The 26,832-nt window shown below is 39.6% G+C and overlaps 1 protein-coding gene across 13 annotated transcripts in view; it reads right to left on the bottom strand.

The window, feature by feature from the left end:
- Positions 1 to 26,832, bottom strand: part of SDCCAG8 (SHH signaling and ciliogenesis regulator SDCCAG8) — a 160,426-nt gene that overhangs the window by 40,356 nt on the left and 93,238 nt on the right. For 12 of the 13 annotated variants that reach the window (XR_006289727.1, XM_037895332.2, XM_037895328.2 and 9 more), the window contains one exon: positions 20,532 to 20,663. The exons of the other annotated variant lie outside the window; for it this stretch is intronic. Coding sequence is in view for 11 of the 12 variants with exons in the window: in XM_037895332.2 (XP_037751260.1) it covers positions 20,532 to 20,663 (132 nt within the window). In the remaining variant the exon portion in view is untranslated. The remainder of the gene's footprint in view (positions 1 to 20,531; positions 20,664 to 26,832) is intronic. 13 annotated transcript variants of the gene reach the window in all.

Raw genomic sequence — 26,832 nt, 5'->3', positions numbered from 1 at the left:
GTTCTAGTCCTAACTATACAAGAATGTGTGAGAGAGCTGATTACTTGCAGGAAGACTAAATGGCAAAATTCTGGGTCCTGAAAACAAAATAATCCTTATCAAAATTATATATGTTATTTTACATGCACAGCTACTGCATAAATCTTATTCCAATTCTCATTAAATGAAAAAGATACTACAGTACTCTATAATGGTGCAAAATATTACACTTTACAATAGTGAAAATCCAGTATTTTAGGTGGTTGCTATAAAATACTGCTATATTAGTTACAAGATATCTCACTTAATGTTTTTCATGTAAGGTCTTCTTACAATGGTGCCTTTTCCAGTAATATTTCTAATAACTTATGTTTCATTTAATACAGATGGGAAAAATATACTTTCATATGTGGAGGCAGCTCATGACATTATCTTGGTTTTGTTTTTCTTCTGTGCCCTACTTCACTGATTAGTAACTAAATTTTATTAGTGGTCAGTCACCCCCAGCATCTTTACGAACAGCGCTTTCTGTCACCCAGGTTTTGCATTTAGATTAATTTCATGTCAGCACCATTTCATACTAATTCACTAAGCTAAAAAGATTGATTTTGGTTTTATTTGAAAGGAAAGAATTTTATGGGTTAAATCAAATTTATTTTTGTCATTTATTTTTTTTTTAAACATATTGTGGAGTTTGGAAGCATTACCTTTTTGTTTTAGGAGCAACACTCTGTTCAGAAAATGTGAACTTGTCCTTATAACACATCGAGTTAATTTAAGGCTTATCTACACAAAAGTTCTCCAGGTTTTCTTCAGCTTTCCTCATAAAAGCTCCAAAAATGCTTCATGGACTATATACACATGGTGAACTACAGCCATGTCAGAGATAGGTAACACACCACACAACTGTGCAAGAAGGGGAAACCATAGAGTCAGGAAAGATGCTAAACCCCTACTCTTAAAAAAGTATTCTGGGATCTTTAATATCTATGTAGAATAGACAAGACATTGTTTTTAATGGTTGTGTCTGAAAGACTCCTACACGCTGTGAAGTGCATAGCACCTCATTTATCTAGCTCAGAAGGATGAAATGCTGAATAGACCCTGTTGGGATGTGAAGCTCTGGTAGGAAATATAGGCAAACCCAAGCCTTAGCTCACAAAACCATCCCCTTCCAGTTTAGGATAAACAACAGAGTGCAAAATGTTACTTACTATATAAAGCATGAACTAATATTCTTGTTTCAGAGTAGCAGCCATGTTAGTCTGAATCCGCAAAAAGAAAAGGAGTACTTGTGGCACCTTAGAGACTAACAAATTTATTTGAGCATAAGCTTTCGTGAGCTACAGCTCACTTCATTGGATGCATTCAGTGGAAAATACAGTGGGGAGATTTATATACACAGAGAACATGTGTCAGCTAGTATACTGCAAACATAAGAGGAATGAGTAGATGGAGATGGTTACCTTCACTGGCATCAGCAGTTGTGGTGCCTCCTGTGACAGATGTGACAATATCCCGGACAAACCGTACTGAATTAAGTTTAAGTATTTTAGGAGTTAATTGTACTAAAAATGCAAATGTGTATATACTATTGAGGGATTGTCTGTAATGCCAAGGCGGGGGGGGGGGGGGGGGGGGGGAGGGGGACAGCACTCCAGGAACTAAGAACACGGTGGGGTGATTAGGCAAATTCACTCAGGTAAAACACCTCCAGAGAGCTACCCCATCTGGAGAGAGTCTTACATATCCTGGTTCAAACTGGATTCTCAAGGGAGCAACAGAAAAAGAAAGGCTATTAAACCAAAAATCCTGACTCAGGGCCTTCTTTCTGATACAGCAAATAGACAGGACCTCTGCTGCAAAGGGGTCCCAATCGTTAGGGAAGGCTTGGAAGGCCTTTGGCCCACTCAGACCCCATAAGACTTGGGGGCTGGTTCTGAGCAGAAGCCGTGGTGAACTTGTGATCACAGGAAAATGCCTTGGTGGGGTCTGAAGGACTATTCACTAGCCAGCACCCTTGTTAAGAGTCAGAGGGTGATCTCTGATAAACTTATTAGCATGAATGTAGGTTTTTATTGTTTTTAATATGTTTTCTCTGTAATGCTTTGACCTTAAAATAAAAGTGCTTGCTTTGAAAGAACTGCGTAATACGTTATAACTGTTGACAATTACATTGTCTATCTCTGGGGAGAGAAGCAAAGCAGGTCTGCTTTGCCAGCCTGGCCTTTGGGGAATAATGATGTAAGGAGGAACTATTCAGCCTGGAAGTACCCTGGTCAGAAGGGAGAGAAACGTGTGTCTCCATCCAAGAGAGATGACAGCTAAGGAGCTGTGAACCTAGAGTTGGTGCCCTTGCTAGACCATGGAAGGGGAATACAAGTGCAGCTGACCTGAACTGACACACCTCCTATTTCCAGTGGCAATGAGACACATTCTGAAATGTTGATCCTAAGTACTGAGCTACAGTGAAGTTTATTAAGTCAATCCATTATACACTGCATATAGAGAAAACAAATGAAGTCCTATAGCCAGCCAGATATCACATATGATGCCATCACAAATGGTTACATGTTATTTGCTAACCTTTTGACATTGGGATTTTAACTTCCCTATTCTGTGCACTAATTCAGAGTTCTTCAGTGCTTATTGCCAGCAGCTCTGGACCCATCAGTGTCAAGAGATCAATGATTCAGCATATATCTAGAGAGTAAGATTGACCCTAGGTATATTTTTATTTTTTCCCTTTGATCATCCTTACATTTGACTGTATTTCAGTAAATTATCCATGTAGTTTTTATTTTGACAGCTCTCTTTACAGCAGTAAAACAAAATGTGTGCATTGCAAATGGCAAAGATTCAAATTTCAGTTATGTTTATCCAAAATAGCACTGAACTGCTTCTGTACTTATGCTATACTGCCTACAGCCTTACGGAAGGGAAGACAGATGGGATGAATTTAGCAGGGAAACAGCTGTGGCTTGAAGAAGAGACAAGCAAAAGTTTTGCTATCAGGCTTCATTATGTATCAAGGTACCAGTAAAATGTGTATCCGTAAGGCAGCCAAAAAAGTGTTTTTCATTTGACTAGTGATAATTACCTTTTCTCAACAGCTGACAATGTTCTAAGTAGCATTAAATAGGTATAATAATTAAGCAATAAGACAAGACAAGCAGTGCCTTGCTGGGGATTATTGCTCGCCTCAGGTGTGTTGTGAGGCATGAGGCTGAAGGGTGAGTGACTTCAGCCACCTGAGAAATGCAAAAATCCCCCAGAAATGCACTGCCTGGAGTGTATCACTGCTATTACAAATGGAAATTTAAAGAGGGCAAAATGTAAAGCACATTTTCTATGGAATTTATTGACATAGGGATGCCAATGAGAAAATTCCATTTGTGTCCAGCCTTTTAAAGCCATTTCCCAGTGATACATATAGCTCACTTGTGCATTTTATTTATAAAACTCAGTTGTGATGCATATTTAAATGAATGGGTATTTGTGTAAATTGACTAATACATTTGCAATATGGTACAGCAAATAAAAAATAGCTCTCATGGCAGCAACAGTTAAGGTTAAAAGACCATTTTAATTAGACTCCTCTTTTTGTTTTTTTAGCTCATGTGTTTCCAAATATTTATCCTGTAGAGCTGTCCATGCTTGGCATCAATCAGAATAACCATATTTAGAAAAAAAAAAAGAAAAAAAAATAATTTTTGTATATGGATTACTTTAAAAGGCTGATATTTAAAGGCTAAATTCATGCTGATATGGGTGAGTGCAGCATTGTTACCATCAACAGAGTTATATCAGCTTATATCAGCAGTGAAGTGACCATAAAACATCAAGAATTGGGACTCTCTGTGGATGAGTTGTGGTTGTTTGAAAAACAATCTTTAAAAATGACAATACTATTAATTAAATGGCTACTATGCAGACACACTAAAATGCTGTACTAAGGTTTAGGCTACACAACGGCTGTCACTATTTGTTGAAACTACGGGCCTGATCTTGGAGGTGGTCAGTACCCCCTGACTTCCATTGAGTTCAGAGTACTAAACCTTGCTCAGGATCAAGACCTAGGAACTATACACGGTAGCCTGGCTTTGAGTATATTTATAGTGAGGTAACAAAGATCAGAATTTAAAATTGATCTGAGTTTAAAATTTTGCAAATCTCAGTTCCTTCCCCAAACACATGCACTTATTTTGTTTTCCAACAACAGAAATTAAGTGAACAAATCTAGATGAATGCATTAACCTCCTCCATTGTTTCCACATTTCCCATCCCTATCTTAATTTAAGACCAAATCACGCAAGCTAATAAGCATCTACAACATTCCCTTAGGTATACAGGAATTGTAGATCCTTAACATATCTCATGATTTGTGTGCACTTAGTGCGTACCTCCTGGAGTCTTTGCTTCAGTGTGACTTCTCCTACAAGGCCTGAAAGATCACATCCTTACACTATCATCTCCTTGGGTCAGGATATTGTCTTATCAGAGCAATATTAACTCATATGCATTGTAGGTCACTAATTAGTGTTCAGGCTTTAAAATGTATATTACTCTTTTTAGAGAACACTCAGAGGTAGCTGACAAAAATAATTAGAGCCATGGAAAGACTTTCATATGGAGAGAGATTGAAAAGAATGGGATGGTTTACTTTAGAAAAGAGATGAACAAGAGGGGGCGTGATAAAAGGTATAATATGAATGATACAGAGAAGACTGTCTGGGCACATCTGTTTGCCCAGTCTCATAATACAAAAACAACGGGATGTTCAATTAAATTGAAAGGCCACAAACTTAAAAAATGATAAAAAGATTTAAAAAACAAAATAAAAACCACACTATTAGCTTGCCCATGGAACTCACTGGCACAAGATATAGTTGAAGCCAACTAAACAGCTGAATTCAAAAAAGGGGACATTTGTATCAATAACAAGAACTGCTACCATCGCAGTCAATAGGAGCAGGATTGAGCCCAGCAGAATCAAACGATCATGATTATTAGAAAGAAAAAAACCTCTTCCAACAGCTTTGCAAAATTCTACTCGCTTCTTTGTTGCTGGGAAAGTAAATCATCATTAGTTTCAGGTCCCTCCCCCCATAATGATCATTTTGGTAATGGGCAGATGCATAGATTTTGGTCTGGTAAATTTTCACGACAGTTTGCAAGGCTGCTTTAGCGGTACTCATCTGTCCTCATTTTAAGTTCTCCACTACATGAAAACTGCAAACAGCTGTAGCCTAAAATCTCAGAGAGGTATATACAAACAGCAAAAGCAAATTTGCTACTGCTTAAAGAAGTTTGCCAAATGGATTGGTAGTTAGATGTTATTACTATTGTGAGTTCACGTAAGGCCAATCAAAAAGATCCCAATTATGGTTAAATACCCAAAGTACATATTTGCTACTGAACTGCTGCATAGTATTAGCCTCTGGTTGGTATTTGTAAACATCTTATTTTATATCCTGAAATATCAAAAGGAATACAACACAGAAAACTGAACTTTAAAACACACAGATGCAATCACAATATGGAATGAAGAAAATTAGGTGACTATAATTAAGGCAAGGCCTTAAAGGCTCAAATTTTTAGAGGGTCTAAAGTATCATGAAGGTGGGTTTTCTTTTTCTTTTTTTAAAATGTAGGGAAGAAAATATATACTCACCCCAACTTGCTCAAAATTGTTGAATGCTCTGCCTTTGAGGTAGGAGGGTTTGCCTTCCAGGGCAATCTATTTTGAAAAGACTGTGCCCCTGGATTGCTCTATTTTCTCTGTACATTTGAGACCTTTAGCCTTTGCCTGAAGTGAGTGAGTTGTTTTTGTTATTTCTATTACTTATACAATTTTATTTATATGGGCCTTGCTAGGATACAGTTACTATAACGTGTTGATCCAGACCATTCATTTCTTGGCTGAACATCTTGGGCATATGCTTCTCCCATGCATATGACAAAATGGAGGTCCATGAATACCAATTTAACCATTTTCAGCACTGAACTGAACACCCTGACAAGGCCGAGTGGTTCAGAGAAAAGATCACAGTGGTTAAAGGATGTTGGTATGGCGGAGGCAGAAATTAGCAGGCATGATTTCTTTCACATGGTGGTTCACAACTCTTACTTGTTTGATACCATGACAAGGGGCCCTATTCTCATCACTACAAACAGCTCATTGCAATGATGGAACAGACCTCTGGGAGCTTTTCCTAGTACAACTGAATAGGATGTAATGGCAGTGCTCTGAGTGCCTTTAGTGAGATCTGTCTACTGCAGCCCCTCTGGAGGAATCTGTTTCAGGACACACATTTCTAGGACTTGGCATGCCAAACAACAGACTCTTGTTCGGGCTGTCAAGAGCACCATCTTCCCTATTTCAGTTGTAAGAACAGTCTGGGGAAGGCAGTCATCAACATTAGATTGATGTTTAGCACTGAGAACCATATTAACCAACAATTGGCTAGTTGCAGAAAGTGATGAGGACAGTCTGGGTGCTTGCACCACACTCTCTTAAATACAGCACTTATTTCAGGGCTTGCTATGTTTCTGGATAGTCAAAAACCTGGCTGATAATCTGTAAGTTAAAGACATTTGGCTGCCACAGTTAAGAGCTGAACATGAATATAAAGTATCCAGATCTGTGTTTTTGGAGGGATTTGCTTGTGGAGTGCAAAGGCAGGCAGAGTACCTCAGCAGTATTGGCGGGGGGTGGGGGGGAGGGGAGGGACACTTGCAGGAGAGGCCAACTACTGTTTCCTTAAAGGGTGTATTGGCTTCTGAGTGCTCACAGCTGTTGAAGGGCAGAGGGGTCACATTCTGACTGCATGGATATACATGTTTTTCCCATGTGTAAATTAACTGTAATGTCTTGTCATAAATCTGCCTTGCAATATTGTCATGGACATTTACCAGCCTTGTCACAAAAACTAGTCCTTGGCCTTTTACAGGGATGACAAAATTAATATTTAAAAGATATCACTCATTTTGGTTGAGTAGGCAGGTAGACTTTTGCAAGGCTGTCAAACATTATTATTTGATGCTTTTAGGTGTCTTACAGTCTATTAATAAATTAATCAGTATCATTAAGTGCACTAGATACTCTAATGAAAATTCAAACAGAAAAACCCACAATATGGAAATTGTATGCAATACTTTCCCTCCAACCATTTGCCATTACCATGTCAAGAATAGCAAGAACTGAGTTACACAGAATTGTAAAACATTTTCCCCAATTACTCTGTCTTTTACTTACGGTAGATGCTTTCAGGTCTGTATCAGCTAAAATGATTTTTGTTTTATACATCTGCTGTTCATGTATTTGAAGAATAAACTTTTTTTAAATAATATTTTGTGGGGAAAATTCAGTGTGTTATGTTATACAAATGATAAATATTTAAAATGGAAGCACTAATATAAATAAATAAATAGCAAATAGACAAATACTTAGCTAGAGAGTGAGAGGGAGGGAGAGATTTTAAACATCCAGTTTCTATTCCAGACCATGTGTACTGTGTGCAAACAGCCAAGCACATTAAACAGAAGCCAAAGACATTTTCAGATTCTGACATGATTTGTTTTCTATATAGAATCTCATCCTTTCATTATTTCCTAATATTACTTCTCTGGAGTGTTGTGTTTCCCAGCCTACAACGAAAGCTTTCTGATGGCAGTGTATAAGTGATAGAGATAACCCCAAATCCTGGACAGAGATGAGAGTCTCATTTGGCTACACTGCAATGCAGGACGTAGTGACACAAAGCTTTTCAAAAAGAGAAACTCTGCGAATGAAAGGCTACAAGAACAACTTGACCTCCAATTGTTGTGGCAATCCAGTTGTTATGAAGCCCCCCCATACAGATATCTGGGCACGAGTATGGATGCTTAGAGAAAAAAGCTTATATTTTTATATCTCGAGACGACTTTATTACCAGATAAATTAGAGAGATGTATGTATTTGTTTTTGTTTGCTTTTGTTATAAACATGAACACATTTTAATCAAAAAACAAGACTCACTTTCCTGGACATTTGACTCTACACTTGTCTATCTTTAGAAATCTGTAGGGGTATAGTTATGTCTATTAAACAGAAGGTCACATTAACATTTTCTCCTCACTTAGGAAAAAATATTAAGCTACCTATGACAAGGATCAGGAGGAAAATATATTCAAAATATGAAGGACATTGGATTAAAAAGGGCCTTTTAATAACTTCACTTTTCCTGTTTTCCCCCCACCTGATAATTATTTGCTGTAGTATGTAAACCATACATAAAAAAGGAGTCTTTTAATATAAACTGATTGATTTGATTATCAGGAAAGGATTTTGATTTTTAATTGACCGTTTTACTAGAGGTTTGCCAAAGAAATTCAAATCTCTCTGAGTAGGGACGTAGTAAATCAAATATTGTGACACAGATCTGAAATTAACTTCTCCCCACCCCACCAAAAAATAAAATTAAAAAAAAAATTCACATTCTCTCGCTTAAAAGCACAACACAACACATTTAAAAGGAAATATCTTAGGGTTATTTTTTTTGGGAGTGGGCGCAGGAAGACAACTTGAGACATGATTTTATTGCATTTTGTTTTACTCTTTAAATGACCCATTTAAAGGTCCACTTTAACTCTATTCTTACAGATAAGGCTATCCATGAAAATCAGGCATTTCCCTGTAGGAAGAATACACACATACTTCATCACATATTGTGCTTTACAGACATCTCTAAACAGTTGTTGCGCTTCACTAGAATGTCTGAAGGGAAGACCACCCCAGGTAGTTGGCTGCAGACACATCCTAGCAGCATGGCACATAGTTATGATTTGACACATATAGTCTTTATAAATCCAATGTCTATGAAGTCAAACAAATCTCCTTCTTATTTATAGTAACAGGCAAGAGCAGATCTCTGCCGTCTTGTTACACAGATGGTTATAACATTTTTATAGTTAACTTACAACCACTGATGCCTGAGGAATAGACACACATCTGCCCCAAACTGCCAATCCCATAGGCTCTTTCTTTTCAGCTACCAGAAACATAGTTGAAATAGGTGTAAAAAGCCCATCTATATAAATGTTCTACACAATTTGTGCATGTGTGTATACATGCCCACACATAATATATAAATTATTTTGAGTATTTATATTACATATAAAAATATAATACACAGATTGCACAACATTGGAGTGTAATATCCTGTTCAGCAGGTACAAATGTGAACAAACTACTATTTGACTGGTACATTCCTCCTAGCAGAGGATATTTCAAGCAACCAGAAAATAATAAAAGATGATATACCAAAACATGCGAGTCAAACCTCATCACAATAGACTAGCCTTTTATGAGATTCTAAACAACTGGAGGAAATTATAATAAAGTATTGACTATTTTGCCAGCAAAAATGCTCTGATTTTCAGACTATTATTGTACAGAACATCCATATCCCCATTTACAGTATTCTAAACAATCCCTGAAAAACAGTATTTACAAGCCTACAAATCAATAATTTATTGATAATATAAAATAACTTCAAGGATCCATATGCACTTTACAAACTGTGGCCCATATACTCCATCTCACTGCCTAGTTCAGGAAAAAGAACTATGGATTAGGGCCTGGCAGGCTTATGCAAAGAAAGAAAGTGGTTAACAGAGATGCTCTCGCACTACATGTAGACATCTTTCCCCATTTGCTGTAACTCCACACACCTTCTAGGTTCTAAGAAGTGTGCGGGCCAAGATTTGGAAGAAGAGCTAGCTACTCTAAGTAACATGCTTCCTTTTTCAGCCTATGGCCATTCCAATGGAGAAAGGTCAGAGTTGATGCTGCCTAAAGAGATGAACTATGTTCAAACTCTTACATTAACCAAAATCACTCTAATAGTTAGGAAGGAGAATGTATTTAGAAAAGTCAAGTGATAAGTAACAAGTGCTGAATACACCAGACTAGATCAAAATCAATTAAAGCTTAAGAGAGCTGATGAAATCCTTGCCTATGATAGTATGGTTGCGAATTAATTACAAATTAATAAGTTCAATCATTAATACACCTAAAGCAAGTCTCCCTCAACTCCCCCCTGCCACCAACTAGTACAGGTCCCGTCACTGCAACAGGGAGAACTGTGTGCAGAGCACTTTAACATTGGTACTGAAAGTGCAGACAGTACAGACCATGAGCCAACATTTCAGGTGAACCTAAAAATGGCAACCAGATTTAATATCATCTAGAATTTTTAAATTAATTTATTTTTGGGAGAAAGGAAGGTGGTAGTGGTTTGTTTTAGGTTTTATTTTTGCTGTATTTGCTATTATATTTCTTTGCTGGTTGCCTCTATTTATAACTGGCCTTGTAATAATTTTTTTCCCTCTTAGCAAGAAAAAAAAATTACTTTTTACTATTAAGAGTCATTTTTTGCAGAATGGAAAAATGCAGACTTTAATGACAAAATTATATTTAAAAATTGAAATGATACTAACACGTTCTTTGCAGCAGCACCGTGTTCAAAGTGACATTTCTCCAAGATTCAGAATTGTAAAGTTACCAAGTAAAGCTGACCACACATCTCCAGTGACAGAGCAATGACATTGTCATCTTGATCAAATGCCACAATTTAGACAATGCTTCTCAGCTAATTTACTCACCCTCAGAAATCCATCTTAAAATTAAAAGCATGTGGGAGCAACAAGACAATAAAGAACAAACTGATGTAAAAAGAAGGCAGGTAAAAGAAAGAAGGGAGGACAAGCCATGGAGGGCATCATGGGATTCTATATAGTAACAAAAACCACAACTGTACAGGCCATCTCTCCTTCACTCCCACAAATTGCAAACTTCTCAGCTCAATTCCATTTCAATAGCAGGTGTCAACTATCTATCATTCAGATGGACATCTACTTTCTTTTAATGACACATTTCACTGAGCAAACAAAACTGAAAGGGATGAATATTTACATTATATTCAAAGAAGTGACTCAAAAACAACTTTAATTATTGTAATTTAAATATGAAATAACCTTGTCCTTAAAAAAAACACTCCATATCATCAGAACAGATGTTTATAAACAGCATATTTTCTATAGAGAAAGATAGTTATATGGATGGTTATAAACTGTTTAGGAAGGACAGGCAGGGCAGAAAAGGTGGGGGAGTAGCACTGTATGTAAGGGAGCAGTATGACTGCTCAGAGCTCCGGTACGAAACTGTGGAAAAACCTGAGTGTCTCTGGATTAAGTTTAGAAGTGTGTGCAACAAGAGTGATGTTGTGGTGGGAGTCTGCTATAGACCACCGGACCAGGGGGATGAGGTGGATGAGGCTTTCTTCCGGCAACTCACGGAAGCTACTAGATCGCATGCCCTGATTCTCATGGGTGACTTTAATTTTCCTGATATCTGCTGGGAGAGCAATACAGCGGTGCATAGACAATCCAGGAAGTTTTTGGAAAGCGTAGGGGACAATTTCCTGGTGCAAGTGCTAGGGGAGCCAACTAGGGGGGGGGCTTTTCTTGACCTGCTGCTCACAAACCAGATAGAATTAGTGGGGGAAGCAAAAGTGGATGGGAATCTGGGAGGCAGTGACCATGAGTTGGTTGAGTTCAGGATCCTGACGCAGGGAAGGAAGGTAAGCAGCAGGATACGGACCCTGGACTTCAGGAAAGCAGACTTCGACTCCCTCAGGGAACAGATGGCCAGGATCCCCTGGGGGACTAACATGAAGGGGAAGGGAGTCCAGGAGAGCTGGCTGTATTTCAAGGAATCCCTGTTGAGGTTACAGGGACAAACCATCCCGATGAGTCGAAAGAATAGTAAATATGGTAGGCGACCAGCTTGGCTTAATGGTGAAATCCTAGCGGATCTTAAACATAAAAAAGAAGCTTACAAGAAGTGGAAGGTTGGACATATGACCAGGGAAGAGTATAAAAATATTGCTCGGGCATGTAGGAAAGATATCAGGAGGGCCAAATCGCACCTGGAGCTGCAGCTAGCAAGAGATGTCAAGAGTAACAAGAAGGGTTTCTTCAGGTATGTTGGCAACAAGAAGAAAGCCAAGGAAAGTGTGGGCCCCTTACTGAATGAGGGAGGCAACCTAGTGACAGAGGATGTGGAAAAAGCTAATGTACTCAATGCTTTTTTTGCCTCTGTTTTCACTAACAAGGTCAGCTCCCAGACTGCTGCGCTGGGCATCACAAAATGGGGAAGAGATGGCCAGCCCTCTGTAGAGATAGAGGTGGTTAGGGACTATTTAGAAAAGCTGGACGTGCACAAGTCCATGGGGCCGGACGAATTGCATCCGAGAGTGCTGAAGGAATTGGCGGCTGTGATTGCAGAGCCCTTGGCCATTATCTTTGAAAACTCGTGGCGAACGGGGGAAGTCCCGGATGACTGGAAAAAGGCTAATGTAGTGCCCATCTTTAAAAAAGGGAAGAAGGAGGATCCTGGGAACTACAGGCCAGTCAGCCTCACCTCAGTCCCTGGAAAAATCATGGAGCAGGTCCTCAAAGAATCAATCCTGAAGCACTTAGAGGAGAGGAAAGTGATCAGGAACAGTCAGCATGGATTCACCAAGGGAAGGTCATGCCTGACTAATCTAATCGCCTTTTATGATGAGATTACTGGTTCTGTGGATGAAGGGAAAGCAGTGGATGTATTGTTTCTTGACTTTAGCAAAGCTTTTGACACGGTCTCCCACAGCATTCTTGTCAGCAAGTTAAGGAAGTATGGGCTGGATGAATGCACTATAAGGTGGGTAGAAAGCTGGCTAGATTGTCGGGCTCAACGGGTAGTGATCAATGGCTCCATGTCTAGTTGGCAGCCGGTGTCAAGTGGAGTGCCCCAGGGGTCGGTCCTGGGGCCGGTTTTGTTCAATATCTTCATAAATGATCTGGAGGATGGTGTGGATTGCACTCTCAGCAAATTTGCGGATGATACTAAACTGGGAGGAGTGGTAGATACGCTGGAGGGGAGGGATAGGATACAGAAGGACCTAGACAAATTGGAGGATTGGGCCAAAAGAAATCTGATGAGGTTCAATAAGGATAAGTGCAGGGTCCTGCACTTAGGACGGAAGAACCCAATGCACCGCTACAGACTAGGGACCGAATGGCTAGGCAGCAGTTCTGCGGAAAAGGACCTAGGGGTGACAGTGGACGAGAAGCTGGATATGAGTCAGCAGTGTGCCCTTGTTGCCAAGAAGGCCAATGGCATTTTGGGATGTATAAGTAGGGGCATAGCGAGCAGATCGAGGGACGTGATCGTTCCCCTCTATTCGACACTGGTGAGGCCTCATCTGGAGTACTGTGTCCAGTTTTGGGCCCCACACTACAAGAAGGATGTGGATAAATTGGAAAGAGTCCAGCGAAGGGCAACAAAAATGATTAGGGGTCTAGAGCACATGACTTATGAAGAGAGGCTGAGGGAGCTGGGATTGTTTAGTCTGCAGAAGAGAAGAATGAGGGGGGATTTGATAGCTGCTTTCAACTACCTGAAAGGGGGTTCCAAAGAGGATGGCTCTAGACTGTTCTCAATGGTAGCAGATGACAGAACGAGGAGTAATGGTCTCAAGTTGCAATGGGGGAGGTTTAGATTGGATATTAGGAAAAACTTTTTCACTAAGAGGGTGGTGAAACACTGGAATGCGTTACCTAGGGAGGTGGCAGAATCTCCTTCCTTACAGGTTTTTAAGGTCAGGCTTGACAAAGCCCTGGCTGGGATGATTTAACTGGGACTTGGTCCTGCTTTGAGCAGGGGGTTGGACTAGATGACCTTCTGGGGTCCCTTCCAACCCTGATATTCTATGATTCTATGATTCTATAGAAATAATAGGGAAAGTGTTATCTTGTCTATTTTCACTGACAAACATTTCTAAGCTGCTGCTTCAAAACAAGTTGACTGATCAATTAATAAGGTCTTACTCTAACTACTGTTTTATGGAACTCAAAAAGGACTATAAAATAGTTATTGCCCTGTCGTTTGTATCCCATAGCAAAAAACAAAGTGATGACAAACAAGAGTAACCTTTTTTCTCACTATAAATACCACATTTCATTACAATATAAATGCAAAAATGTATTTGTAGAACATCTCTCATCTGTGACAACAAATTATTGATTCACTCAGTATTTGTGAAATATCATAGACATCTGGTAAAAGATCGGAGGAGCAAAGAAGAGAAAATGTGGTACTAATATCTAAAGAAGTAAAGGATGATGATCATTGCAGTTACCATCCAGCAGGTTTAACTATTATACAGAAGACGACAACTCTAGAAACAATCGAGAGGGCAACAGAATTATGAACAATACGTAGTGTTTATGAAGAACACCGACTTCTGGTTTTGACAGAATTACAAAATTAGTGTATCAAGGGACTGAAACACAGATAGTGTGTTTCAATTTTATAAAACATTTGACTCATGGAAAGTTAAAATCAATGGAATCAGTTTTGAGAGTGATAAAAATATTCTCACATGGACTGAAAGCTGGCTGAAGAACCAAACAAGAAGATCAATAAATGAAAAATAAACTGGACTATATTCAATAAAAGTGAGAAACCTGGAAAACAGTAATGCCTAAAGAGACCTGGGGGTAACAGCATAGATAGCAAATTAGAAGCAAGCTTACTGTGTGATACAGCAGCAAAAAGTGTTATCTGTGGTTGCATACAAAGAAGAAATGCATCACTGTGCAGAGAGGTAATCATTCTCTATGCCACTTTCATGAGAGCACTAGTATTTGAGACAGAAGGCTGAACAATGCAGCAAACTCCATTACTGCTAAGTAAAAAAAAAAAAAAAAAAAAAAAAAAGACTAGCCTGGGTAAGGCAGCAGCAGGCTGCAGAGGTCTAGAATAGTAGACTAAAAACCTCACTATTTTTTGATTTAGGAAAAGCATCAAATGCATAGGCTAGAAAACAGTGGCTTTTTATGACTTTCTACTGTACTTAGTGTACACGAACAATTCATAGTCAAGTTCATGACCTTTGGGAACAAACTTAATACATTAGCTCAGCTGATATTGAAATCTACAACTGTTCTTCACTGTGGAAGTTGTAAAACAGCTTTACTGTGATTTTTAAGCTGTTTCTGATAACATTCCATTCGCTACCTGATGTTTAAATAAATACAGTATTAGATCAACCATAAAACCAAAGCATTCATCGCTTTCCCCTTTAATATACTGGTAAAATCTCTTGACTATGGCTCAGTTAGATGATAATCTATGCCACATTTATAAATTATAAAATATTAAATTTAGGAAAACACAGTTACTGCACTGGTTTTAGTGCTCTCCATCATTAAAAGCAGTAGCAGAAGGTAAGGCACTGCCTGCAGCATGACCACGTTCCTCTCAGACCAATTTTCTGTTCTGTATTAATGCTTTGATTCATTTCTAGTGCATAAAATTGCTGTGATGGTATAGAAAACGATGAACAACTTCTTCATGATCTCTGTTTCATTCTAATGCGTATTAAATGTTGCCCTAACAGCTGACAAAAGACAGATCTGAAATTCAAGCTAGTAGTAATAATGAAGCAGAGCGGCCTGGGTACTAAGCTAGAAAAAAGGAAAAATACAGATATTTTCAATGGGCCCCTCTTTATGCAAGATGACAGGACTCCTCTCACAACATACCAGTTTGTTACGGTGTTGAGTTGGGGACTGATAAGGTTGGGGCTTCCAGCCCAGGAATTTGGTTCCCACTCATTCAGGATTTGGACTACAACAGCAGCGGCACAGCTGGGTATGGGGGCTAGGGTAATTCAGGCATTGGCCTTCAGAAGCATACAGAATGTACATGACACCCCCAGGTAGGGAATTTTTCGTTGTTCATTTTTCATTGTTTTCATTCCAGATGCGGGAAGACAGGCCATGCCGACAGTGGCACAGATCTATGGGCACAGCATTGTTTATGGGTGGGCATCCAGGCTGTCTGAGTGTTCGCAGCTAGGGCTTAGTGATGAAGCAGTCCTGAGCTAGCACAGGAGGGGCATATTATGGGACCAGCTGATACTACTTCTGTATACATGCCATTTCTGTGGCACATGCCACTTCTGTATACTGGGGGCTTATCAGTGGGCACCAGATAGAACTGTGGTGCAATGTGGGGGAAATGATTTAGGAATGTGTAAAGGGATAGCCTGAATGCTTAGAGTTAAGAGGGACTTTGGGCTGATCCTGGAACTTTTTCTAGGTGTAAAATGTTATGATAGGACATGCACATGCAGGGTGTTGCAGGGAACAGTGAAGCACTTCCTATGCCCTGGGGTCAACAAGGCTAGGAAGTATGTGAACTGGGAGGTGGCCAAATTCATGGGGTTCGGAGAGGGGATGTCAGTAATTTTGCATCCTGACATAGCAGCCTAATCAAACCGTATGTAGTATCTCCTGTCCTTATTCCAGTATAATGAGACAATACATATGTTTTCTAAAAGCAGAGGTGAGGCTGGAATTCCTATAGTAGCATGGATTACACTGTGAATGTGTGCTCCATAAACAGAGCATTTCAGATGCTGTTATACTAGCAGCCAATTTATAACTTGTAAGGTCTTCACTTTTACTTATCCCACATCAGCTACCTAAACCAATATCTTATAGATGAAAATCAATTTTACCCAATTAAAACCCAACATAACAGTTTTCAACTTCCAATAATAAAAAAGCCAGCTTTTTTTTGGTACTTATACTTACTGTGGTAGTGCCCGAAGGCTCAGCTGAGATTAGAGTTTCATTGTGCTAAGCACTGTACAAATACATAGGCTGGAATCTAATATAAAACAACTAATGCAAGGAACCAAGGGAGTGTGTCATGGAGAGGGAGGATGAGGGTAACAATGAAATCATGTGGTTTCACAGATTAAATGCACAATCTGAGATTTCAGAATCTCTTTTTTTTCTTTGAAGTTTAACTGTGGGGGCAGAAGTGAGGTGAGATGGCAGGAGCAGGATGAGTTACTGGGAGGAAGCAAGCAACAGAGAAGGAAAAGGAAGAATGGAGGGAAGGGGGACAGAGACCGGCAGCAGAGGAACTCTGTTAGACAGTGGTAGGAGGGGGAAGGGGCAAACAATCACCAGACAGAACACCCTGTGTAACACATAGGCCTTGATACTCTGGTCATCTAAACTCTCTTGATTAGGAGTGGGGGATTGTAGAGAGCTGGTTGCAGCTCGCTCCCTGATTCAGGGCTGTCCAGCTCTAGCATAACGTAGAGCTCCCTCCTGTGCAGCCCTAACTTACACTACTGGCTTGAAGTCCCTCCAGAGTGGAGAATTTGGTGCACCAGAGCTATACTCTGCTCTGCCCGTTTCCTCATTGTCCTGCCCAAACTCCCTCCCAGCATCCCCTCCTTCCTATTACACTGAGAACCCAGGGTGGAAGGAGCATGAGGAGGCTGGTGATGGAATCGTTGGCTGATCTCCTCCATGCAGGCAAAATTCTGCCCCAGCTGTTTTTGGCCAGTTTATGGCCATTAAATGCTGCTTGCACAGCACAGAGTGGACTGGAGTCTCCGGCATACAGAATGGTGCTATCACCGATGTCCAGGAAAAGTTTCATACCAGCCCCACTGCAGCTGCTCCCACTCCCATGTTGCTGGGGAAGTCTCTACTACCCTTGAGGGCTGGCTATACCCTCAAAAATTTCTGCCCTTCCTCATTCTCAGCCCACATGACTAAGGGATGGGGGGGCACTACTTGAGTGGCGAGATGCCTCCATAAGAGTAACTCAAATAATACCAAATAATTGGCACTTTCAAGCTATTGGTCAAAATCGAATAGCTTCTACTTTAATAATACTCCTAATACTTAGATTTCCAGTGCCAGGTTTTTGTTTATATTAAACACAAATAACTAGATGTGTTAAGAAAATAGTACTGAAAAATATAGCATATTAAATAAGGGCACAAAAGAAAGACATGTTAGTCCTAAGTGGTGCACAGGATCTGTTGCAAGATGTGAATATAGCTGAACCGCTTTGTAATAGTGACCATTATATAACTAAATTTAACATTCTTGTGGAGGAGGAAATACCAAAGAAACCAACCACAGTAGCATTTAACTTCAAAAAGGGGAACTACACAAAAATGAGGAGGCTAGTTAAATGGAAATTAAAAGATAAAGTCACAAGAGTGAAATGCCTGCAAGATGCATGGGAACTTTTAAAAAACACCATAAGGCTCAAACAGGACCAAAAAAATGCCACCAGGACTAAACACAGTAAAAGAAGCAGTTAAAGACATCTTTTAAATCCTACTGAGAAAACAGAAAGTAGCATAAACTCTGGCAAGTCAACTGTAAAAGCATAATTAAACAGGCCAAAAAGAATTTGAAGAGCAACCAGGAAAAGACACAAAAACTAATAAAATTTTAAGATTGTCAGGCTTCCTGTTTCTGATGATCAATCAGTGGGGCCACTGGATGATCGAGTTGCTAAAGGAGTACTCAAGGAAGACAAGGCTATTGCAGTGAAGCTAAATGAATTCTTTGCATCGATCTTCACTGCAAAATTATGAGGAAGACTCCCACAGCTGAGCTATTCTTTTAGGTGACAAATCTGAGCAACTGTCCCAGACTGAGGTGTTAATAGAGGTGATTTGGGAACAAATTGATAAATTAAAGAATAATAAATCACCACAACCAGATGGTATTCACCCAACAGTTCTGAAGGAACTCAAATATGAAATTGCAGACTGTGGTATGTAAACTATTGCTTAAATCAGCCTTTACATCAGATGACTGGAGAATAGGTAATGTAACACCAATGTTTAAAAAAGGCTCCAGAGGCGATTCTAGCAATTACTTGCTGGTAAGCCTAACTTCAGGCAAACTGGTTGAAACTACAGCAAAGAACAGAATTACAAGACACATAGATGAATGTGATATGCTGGGGCGAGTCAACATAGCTTTGGTAAAGAGAAATCATGCCTCAACAATGCATTCTTGGCATGGGGGGGGGGGAGGGGGAGAGGCTGTGTCAAAAACATGTGCACAAGGTTGATCTAGTGGTTCAAGTGTACTTGGACTTTCAGAAAGCCTTTGATAAAGTCCCTCACCAAATCCTCTTAATCAAAGTGTGCAGTCATGGGATAAAAGGGAAGGCCCTCTCATAGATCAGTAACTGGTTAAAAGTCAGGAAACAAAGGGTAGTAACAAAATAGTCAGTTTTCACAGTGGAGAGATATAAATAGCAGACTGCCCACAAGGATCAATACTGGGACCAGTGCTGTCCAACATATTCATAAATGATCTGGAAAAAAGGGTAAAGAGCGATGTGTCAAAGTCTGCAGATGATACAAAATTACTGAAGATACTTAAATCCAAAGCGGACTACAAAGGGATCTAACAAAACTGTGTGACGAGGTACCAAAATGGCAGATGAAATTAAATGTTGACAAATGCAAAGTAATGCATGCTAGATAATCATATCCCAACTATACATAAAAAATGATGAGGTCTAAGTCAGCTATTACCACTCAAGAAAGATCTTGGAGTCATTGTGGATAGTTTTCTGAAAACACCTACTCAAGGCACAGCAGCAGTCAAAAAAGCTAACAGAATGTTAGCAACCATAAGGAAAAGGATAGGTAAGACAGAAAATATAATGCCACTACATAAATGAATGGTTCATCCACACCTTAAATACTATGTGCAGTTCTGGTCGCCCCATCTCAGCAAAGATATAATAGAATTTAAAAAGTACAGAGAAGGGCAACAAAAATGATTACCGGTATGGAACAGCTTCCATATGAGGAGAGGTTAAAAAGACTGGTACTCTTCAACTTAGACAAGACATGACTTGGGGGAGAGGGGGAAATATGACAGAGGTCTATAAATTTATGAATGGTGTAGAGAAATTGAATACGGAAATATTATTTACCTCTTCACATAACACAAGAACTAGGGGGTCACACAATGAAATTAATAGGCATCAGGTTTAAAACAAACATGAGGAAGTACTTCACACCATGCACAGTCAACCTGTGGAACTCATTGCCAGGGGATGTTGTGAAGGCCAAAAGTATAATTGGTTCAAATAAGCATTAGATAAGTTCATGGAGAATAGGTCCATCAATGGCTATTAGCCAAGATGATCAGGGACGCAACCCCATGCTTTGGGTGTTCCTAAACCTCTGACAGCTAAAAGCTGGAACTGGACAACAGGAGATGGATCACTTGATAAATTGCCCTGTTCTGTTTGTTCCCTCTGAAGCATCTGGCACTGGCCAACATTGAAAGATGGGATACTGTGCTAGATGGACCACTGGTGTGACCCAGTATGACTGTTCTTATGACAATTCATCTGAGAGAGCCAAAACAGCAGAAACAGCATACAACACATATGCTAAATCAATTTAGGTCTACATTCTTCAGAGAACTGTGGAAACTGAACATGCTTTCCTGCTGTTTATCCAAAACAGCACAAGCAAAAGAACAAAGGATGGTCTGAGGTTTTGGTCATTTTCATAAAATAAAAACCAAAGTTTTTTTCTTGTTTATACAACACAACAGGTACTGCATAGTATACCACATATGGACTGATTAATAGAACTTCCTACCTCAGCTTCATTCTCTCATGCATTCTCCCATGCTGGATACACTGTTCTTCCAATTCATCATTTCTTTTCTGCATCTTCTCCAGTCTGTCATGAACATACTCATTTTCCTGACTAAGCTGGCTGACTTCAGACCTAAAGTAGTAAAAACACAGTGGTGATGGATGTTGTCAGATTTCATCCTATAGTGGGCCATCACTATGTAGTCTCAACCTTTATAAGACTTCTGTACATGTATGTGTAAATAGGCTCTTATTAGAACCTACAGAAACAAACATTTTACTTAGTAAGCCACATCCTAGCATCTGGAGACATGACACTGTGGTATGCCACCTTTTGGTAACCCAGTTATAATAAGAGCAGCCTCTCACTTATAGATATGTAAAAACCCACTTATGCAAGATCACAATTCCCCTTGCTTGGTGTGGACAATCAGACTAAGGACTGATTTTAAAGACAATTGGCCATTTTTGGTGTCAAATGAGGTCAATGGAGTTGTATCAGATTTACAATAGATCAGGACCTGAAAGCAAATAGGCGATGGAATGCCTAGTTTGACAATCCTGACAGGGTTTAAGCAGGAGAGAGGTCTTTGAGCAGCTCATTAGCTGTGGAGTGGAATGAGGACTGGGATGGCTTTGTGCATACCTACCAGCAGAAACTCGGATGCGTTGGGGACATTAGGTGCTTCCAGGGTTAAGTGGCAGCTAAGCAATTTTGTGAATGTCAGTGGGACATAAATATGGGACATACGCACATAAGTCCTTTTGTGAATCTAGTCCTCTGTGTCTATGTGCTAGATACAGTACAGAACTGGAAACCAGGCACTCTTCAATGCTAATCATGGCTCTGACACAGACTCCTTCAGCAGCTTTGGACAAATCATTTATTTGAATTTCCTAATATGTAAAAGTGAATAACGGTCAAGGAAGACTCCCCAACTGTGGGGGCACTAGGACCAAGGTGGTGTCTCCCCTTCCCACCATCATGTGGGCTTGGGAGAAGACTGCAGAGAGGAGCCAGACAGAAACTCCAGCCTGCAGGGACGGAAGAAGCCAAAGTGGGATCCTTTGGCCATTCAGAGAACTTTCTACAGTTTTGACTGAACTTTCTCTGCCCTGTGCTGATTGGCTGCTCCAACCTTCTCCTTCCATTTCCCCTTTCTCCAGTGTCTCTTCATCTTAGCGTCACTCCTCTTCTCCCCTTCCCTGTCCCCCTCATTGCTTTTCCCTTCAACATCCCCTCTCCCTTTCCTTTAGCTTATCATTCCTAACTAAACCCACCAAACATAAAATAAATAAAATATAATGGAAATAATGTGATGTTTGTTGCCATCAATTATTTACTCTGATTGTAACCTCTTAGGGGACGGGACTATCTTTTTGTTCTGTGTTTGTGCAGCTCCTAGCACAATGGGTCCAGTGCATGACTTGAGGTCTCATAGGTGCTACAGAAATACAAATAAATATCAGCAACCCACCTCACAGGGTTTTTCAGATTAATTACTGAATGGTTTATAAAACACGTTGAGACCTATGAGTAAAAGGTACTATTATAAGAGCAAAGTATTAATTTTATTAATAAGCCAAAACTGCTACGTTGAGCTTCAGAGTATATTTATCAGAAGATGAATTGCAAGGATCACGTTTTATTCATTGTACATGACATCTCAGTTTACCCATGTGTAAAATGGGGATAATACAACTTAGTACCTCACAGGGCACTGTAAGACTTAATAGATGAAGATATATTAAGTGTCTTGAGTCATTTTGACAGAAAAGTCATTAAGAGCAAATTATCATCATTACATATCCATAGCATACCATTACTATTGTAACTAGTGAAACTAAATATAAGAGTTATGAATATATCCTAGTGCAGTGGTTCTGAATGAGGGGTATGCGTGCCCATGGGGGTACTCAGAGGTCTTCCAGGGGGTACATCAACTCATCTAGATATTTGCCTAGTTTTACAACAAGCTACCTAAAAAACCATTAGCAAAGTCAGTACAAACTGAAATTTCAGAGGCAATGACTTGTTTATACTGCTCTATATATTATACACTGAAATGTAAGTACAATATTAATATTCTAATTGATTTATTTTACAATTATATGGTAAAAATGAGAAACTAAGCAATTTTTCAGTAATAGAGTGCTGTGACACTTGTATTTTTAGGTCTTATTTTGTAAGCAAGTAGTTTTTCTGTGAGGTAAAACTTGGGGTACGGAAGACAAATCAGACTCCTGAAAGGGGTACAATCGTCTGGAAAAATTGAGAAACATGGGCCTAATGGAATGACTGAATTCTAGGGGAGAAATTCTCTTCCAATTGTGACACCCAGGTGCTGCTCTGATGGCATATGAGACATAAAAAGGCTGCAGTAGAATGGGGGAGAAAGCAGCATAGGGCCAATGTAACTGGTTTGCCTCTGCTCTCCTCATAAACCCTCATGTGCTGGGTATGGAAGGGAAGTGTGTTGGAAGGATGAGGGGCAACACTATAGCACATAGCACTGTGGGGATTCTGGGTTATGATACAGCCCTCAGGAAGCCGCTGTTAAGTCTGAGCAGCTCATAGCTACTCTAATTTACATCACTGGCTACACCAGCCCCTGCAGAAGCCCAGAACTTGGACAGCAGAAAGATGGCTTATAATACACCACCTTGCAGTGCTGCCAACTCCCACAATTTTATCTCAAGTCTCTAGATATTTGGTGTTTTTCCTAGAGCGCCAAGATTCGTGTGATTACGTAAGAATCTCAGCCTTCATTTAAAACAAAGGCTAGTTTCTATCCCGAACTGCTGTGAAAGTTTTGAAAACATAACCTAAGGGCACCCTAAAATTCAAAATCCAGGAGGCAAATAAATATTCAATTTTTTTTAAAATATAATTTTTAAGTCACTCCATTTTTGGAGGTCTGATTCATGATTTTTTTTTAAACACTTGGATTCGGTAAAAGTTTTTTTCCCCTACTTCCTTCTACACTGTGTCTTTTGCACTGTACTTCTTACAGCCACAGTACAGAATCAGAGCTTAGCTCTTTTATTCAACAATGTCTATTCTTACTCCTCAGAAAACCAGTCAATTTTATAGTATTACAATGACAAGTGCTGTAAAGTAACATTTTTATTGACATAATTGGGATTGGGATAATTCTTCTTTAAGTGGATAGCATATCATCTTAATGATTTGGTTTTGAACACAGATTTCACATCCTGGTACCAATAACTTGGGCAAGCTACTGCTGGTGTTGAGTGTAATGAGTGCAGTCTCTAAACAGAACATCAACCAAACATGCAGAAAAATAGTTCAACCGGGTGTATGTTCTTTACTTCAATTAAACTCACACAGTTGGACACCTACTGTTGCCAAACCAGTAATATAATTTATACATTATAGTCCAAACAGTAAAACTACACTAAAAGTCATTTAACAATATTTATAACACCATAAAATACAGTGTTAAAATATATGAACTGCAATATGTACCAAAATTGTAAAATTTGTTTCTCATCATCAGTGATTAAAACCAGGATCATTGCTCTAGCTTCAATACTCACAACCCTGGTGACAGATTAGAATTCAAATCTTAATGATCAATTTACAATTAACAAGATAGAAGTGAAACAAATTAAACCAACCATTATATATAACGAGACCCAATGGACTCCCATTGTTCCCCTTAATTACAAAACGCAAATCACAAATACACAATGGGCAGTGTTAAGCATCAATCCACAAGTCTAGGAACTCAGACAGTAACAATCAGAAAATATGAACCAAACACCACAAAAAACCCTCCAAAGGACTACATTTTGATTTTTTTACACTTGTATGTGTATACTGTACCTTAATATACAGTATCTTCTATGCAGCCTGAGGGGTGTATAATCTGTTCAGTATTCTGTCCTGAGATCTATCTAGCCCTAGGTAGGGGTTAGCTCACAATAAAAGGTTCTACCTAACAAAAAACATATTACAGTTATCATACAGGAACCATGTATGAAGTATAGTGAGGTAGATACATAGCTGGAGGTAACATTTCATATAAATGCATTTGTAAAGCTTAAACTTAGTCTGCTTCTTCTAAATGTGCAAACATTTTATATAAGTCAATACTTCTATTGGATCTCTTATTGCAAAAGCTTAAGTGTTTTTACACACATTAATTAATATAGCATCATAGGACTCGTGTTAAGTATTATCCACATTTTACCAATGGGGAAACTGAGTCACAGAGGTTCCCAAGTAGCATGGCAAACAACATATCTAAGAAGAGAAATCATATGTTCTGATCCCAGACCTCTGCTCTAATCACTAGACTAGTCACTCTAATGTGCTGTGTAGAATCCAGGATTTTGGCAGTAACTGAAGCCTATGGTTTGGCCACTATTCCAGAATGCAGCAAAAGTGTCTTCCACTCAGACAAATAGGGCACACTGAATAAACTATATGATCAGAATCTGTTTTGAATAATATATATAGGCACCATATTATGAAATCTACAAGAGAGGATGGGAAAGCCAATGGCACACTGGGCACTCTGACACATTACTTCCTCTGGTCATTCAAATCACAACGGCTAAAATCATCTTTCTTGTCTGCAATTCTAACCTCATCTCACCAAATCCCTCTACTAGCTTCCCATTTTCCACCATCTTTATTTCAATCTTCTTGTCCTTACCTTCAAGACCCTTGAAAATTCTGCCTCTCCCAACTTATCCATTCTTGTTTCTGGATTGAATCAAACCGCCATTCCCTCCATTCCAATTATGTCAGCCTCAACCCACCTCATTAATGATCTGGAGGATGGCGTGGACTGCACCCTCAGCAAGTTTGCAGATGACACTAAACTGGGAGGAGTGGTAGATACACTGGAGGGTAAAGATAGGATACAGAGGGACCTAGACAAATTAGAGGATTGGGTCAAAAGAAAACTGATGAGGTTCAACAAGGACAAGTGCAGAGTCCTGCACTTAGGATGGAAGAATCCCATGCACTGCTACAGACTAGAGACCAAGTGGCTAGGCAGCAGTTCTGCAGAAAAGGACGTAGGGGTTACAGTGGACAAGAAGCTGGATGAGAGTCAACAGTGCGCCCTTGTTGCCAAGAAGGCTAATGGCATTTTGGGCTGCATAAGTAGGAGCATTGCCAACAGATTAAGGGACGTGATCATTCCCCTCTATTCCACATTGGTGAGGCCTCATCTGGAGTACTGTCTCCAGTTTTGGGTCCCACACTACAAGAAGGATGTGGAAAAATTGGAAAGAGTCCAGTGGAGGGCAACAAAAATTATTAGGGGGCTGGAGCACATGACTTATGAGGAGAGGCTGAGGTGACTGGGATTATTTAGTCTGCAGAAGAGAAGAATGAGGGGGGATTTGATAGCTGCTTTCAACTACCTGAAAGGGGGTTCCAAAAAGGATGGATCTAGACTGTTCTCAGTGGTAGCAGATGACAGAACAAGGAGTAATGGTTTGAAGTTATAGTGGGGGAGGTTTAGGTTGGATATTAAGGAAAATTTTTTCACTAGGAGGGTTGTGAAGAATTGGAATGGGTTATCTAGGGAGGTGGTGGAATTTCCTTCCTTAGATATTTTTAAGGTCAGGCTTGACAAATCCCTGGCTGAGATGATTTAGTAGGGGATTGGTCCTGCTTTGAGCAGGGGGTTGGACTAGATGACCTCCTGAGGTCCCTTCCAACCCTGGTATTTTATGATTCTACGTTATGTGAACAGGTGGAATAATTCCTATTTCAATTATTTTAAATTATTACTTTGACTGGAGCCAATTATGGCTTCACGCTTCACCAGCTCTCTGAATACTTCCTATTTTGTGAGTCTTCTTATGTTACTCTTACAATGTTGGACAATCTGAAAGGCAGACTGACTGGCAAAAGTGTTACTTGTTTACCTCCCGAGGAACCAGCATGACATTTGCAACAGGGGAGTCTCTTTTTAAACTGACCCATTTTACATTCCCTCCATTTTAATCCCTTCTCCAAATCCTTTGCTTACCAAATTCACTTTGGATGAAATTCACCCCATATGGAGAGTATGCATAAAGTCTACGCTCCACTCAATACTCACTTTGTCCTGCAAGTAAGATTTAATGGGGGATAGGCCTGTGAAGGCCCTCTGCAAAGAGGTGAGTTTCACTCTTTTGGAATACAAAATCAAATGGCTTATTTTATTTATATCACATATGAACACAGAATCTCAGTGCTAGAACCACAAAGTATCCCAATTCTTTGCAGAATAACCTTCTTCTAGCTTAAGGACATGTTATGAACAGGACATAAC

Source organism: Chelonia mydas, chromosome 3, assembly GCF_015237465.2.
Source record: "Chelonia mydas isolate rCheMyd1 chromosome 3, rCheMyd1.pri.v2, whole genome shotgun sequence".
NCBI classification, from domain to species: domain Eukaryota; kingdom Metazoa; phylum Chordata; order Testudines; family Cheloniidae; genus Chelonia; species Chelonia mydas.
Note: the sequence above shows the minus strand (reverse complement) of the source record. Positions and strands in the feature narration are given on the sequence as shown.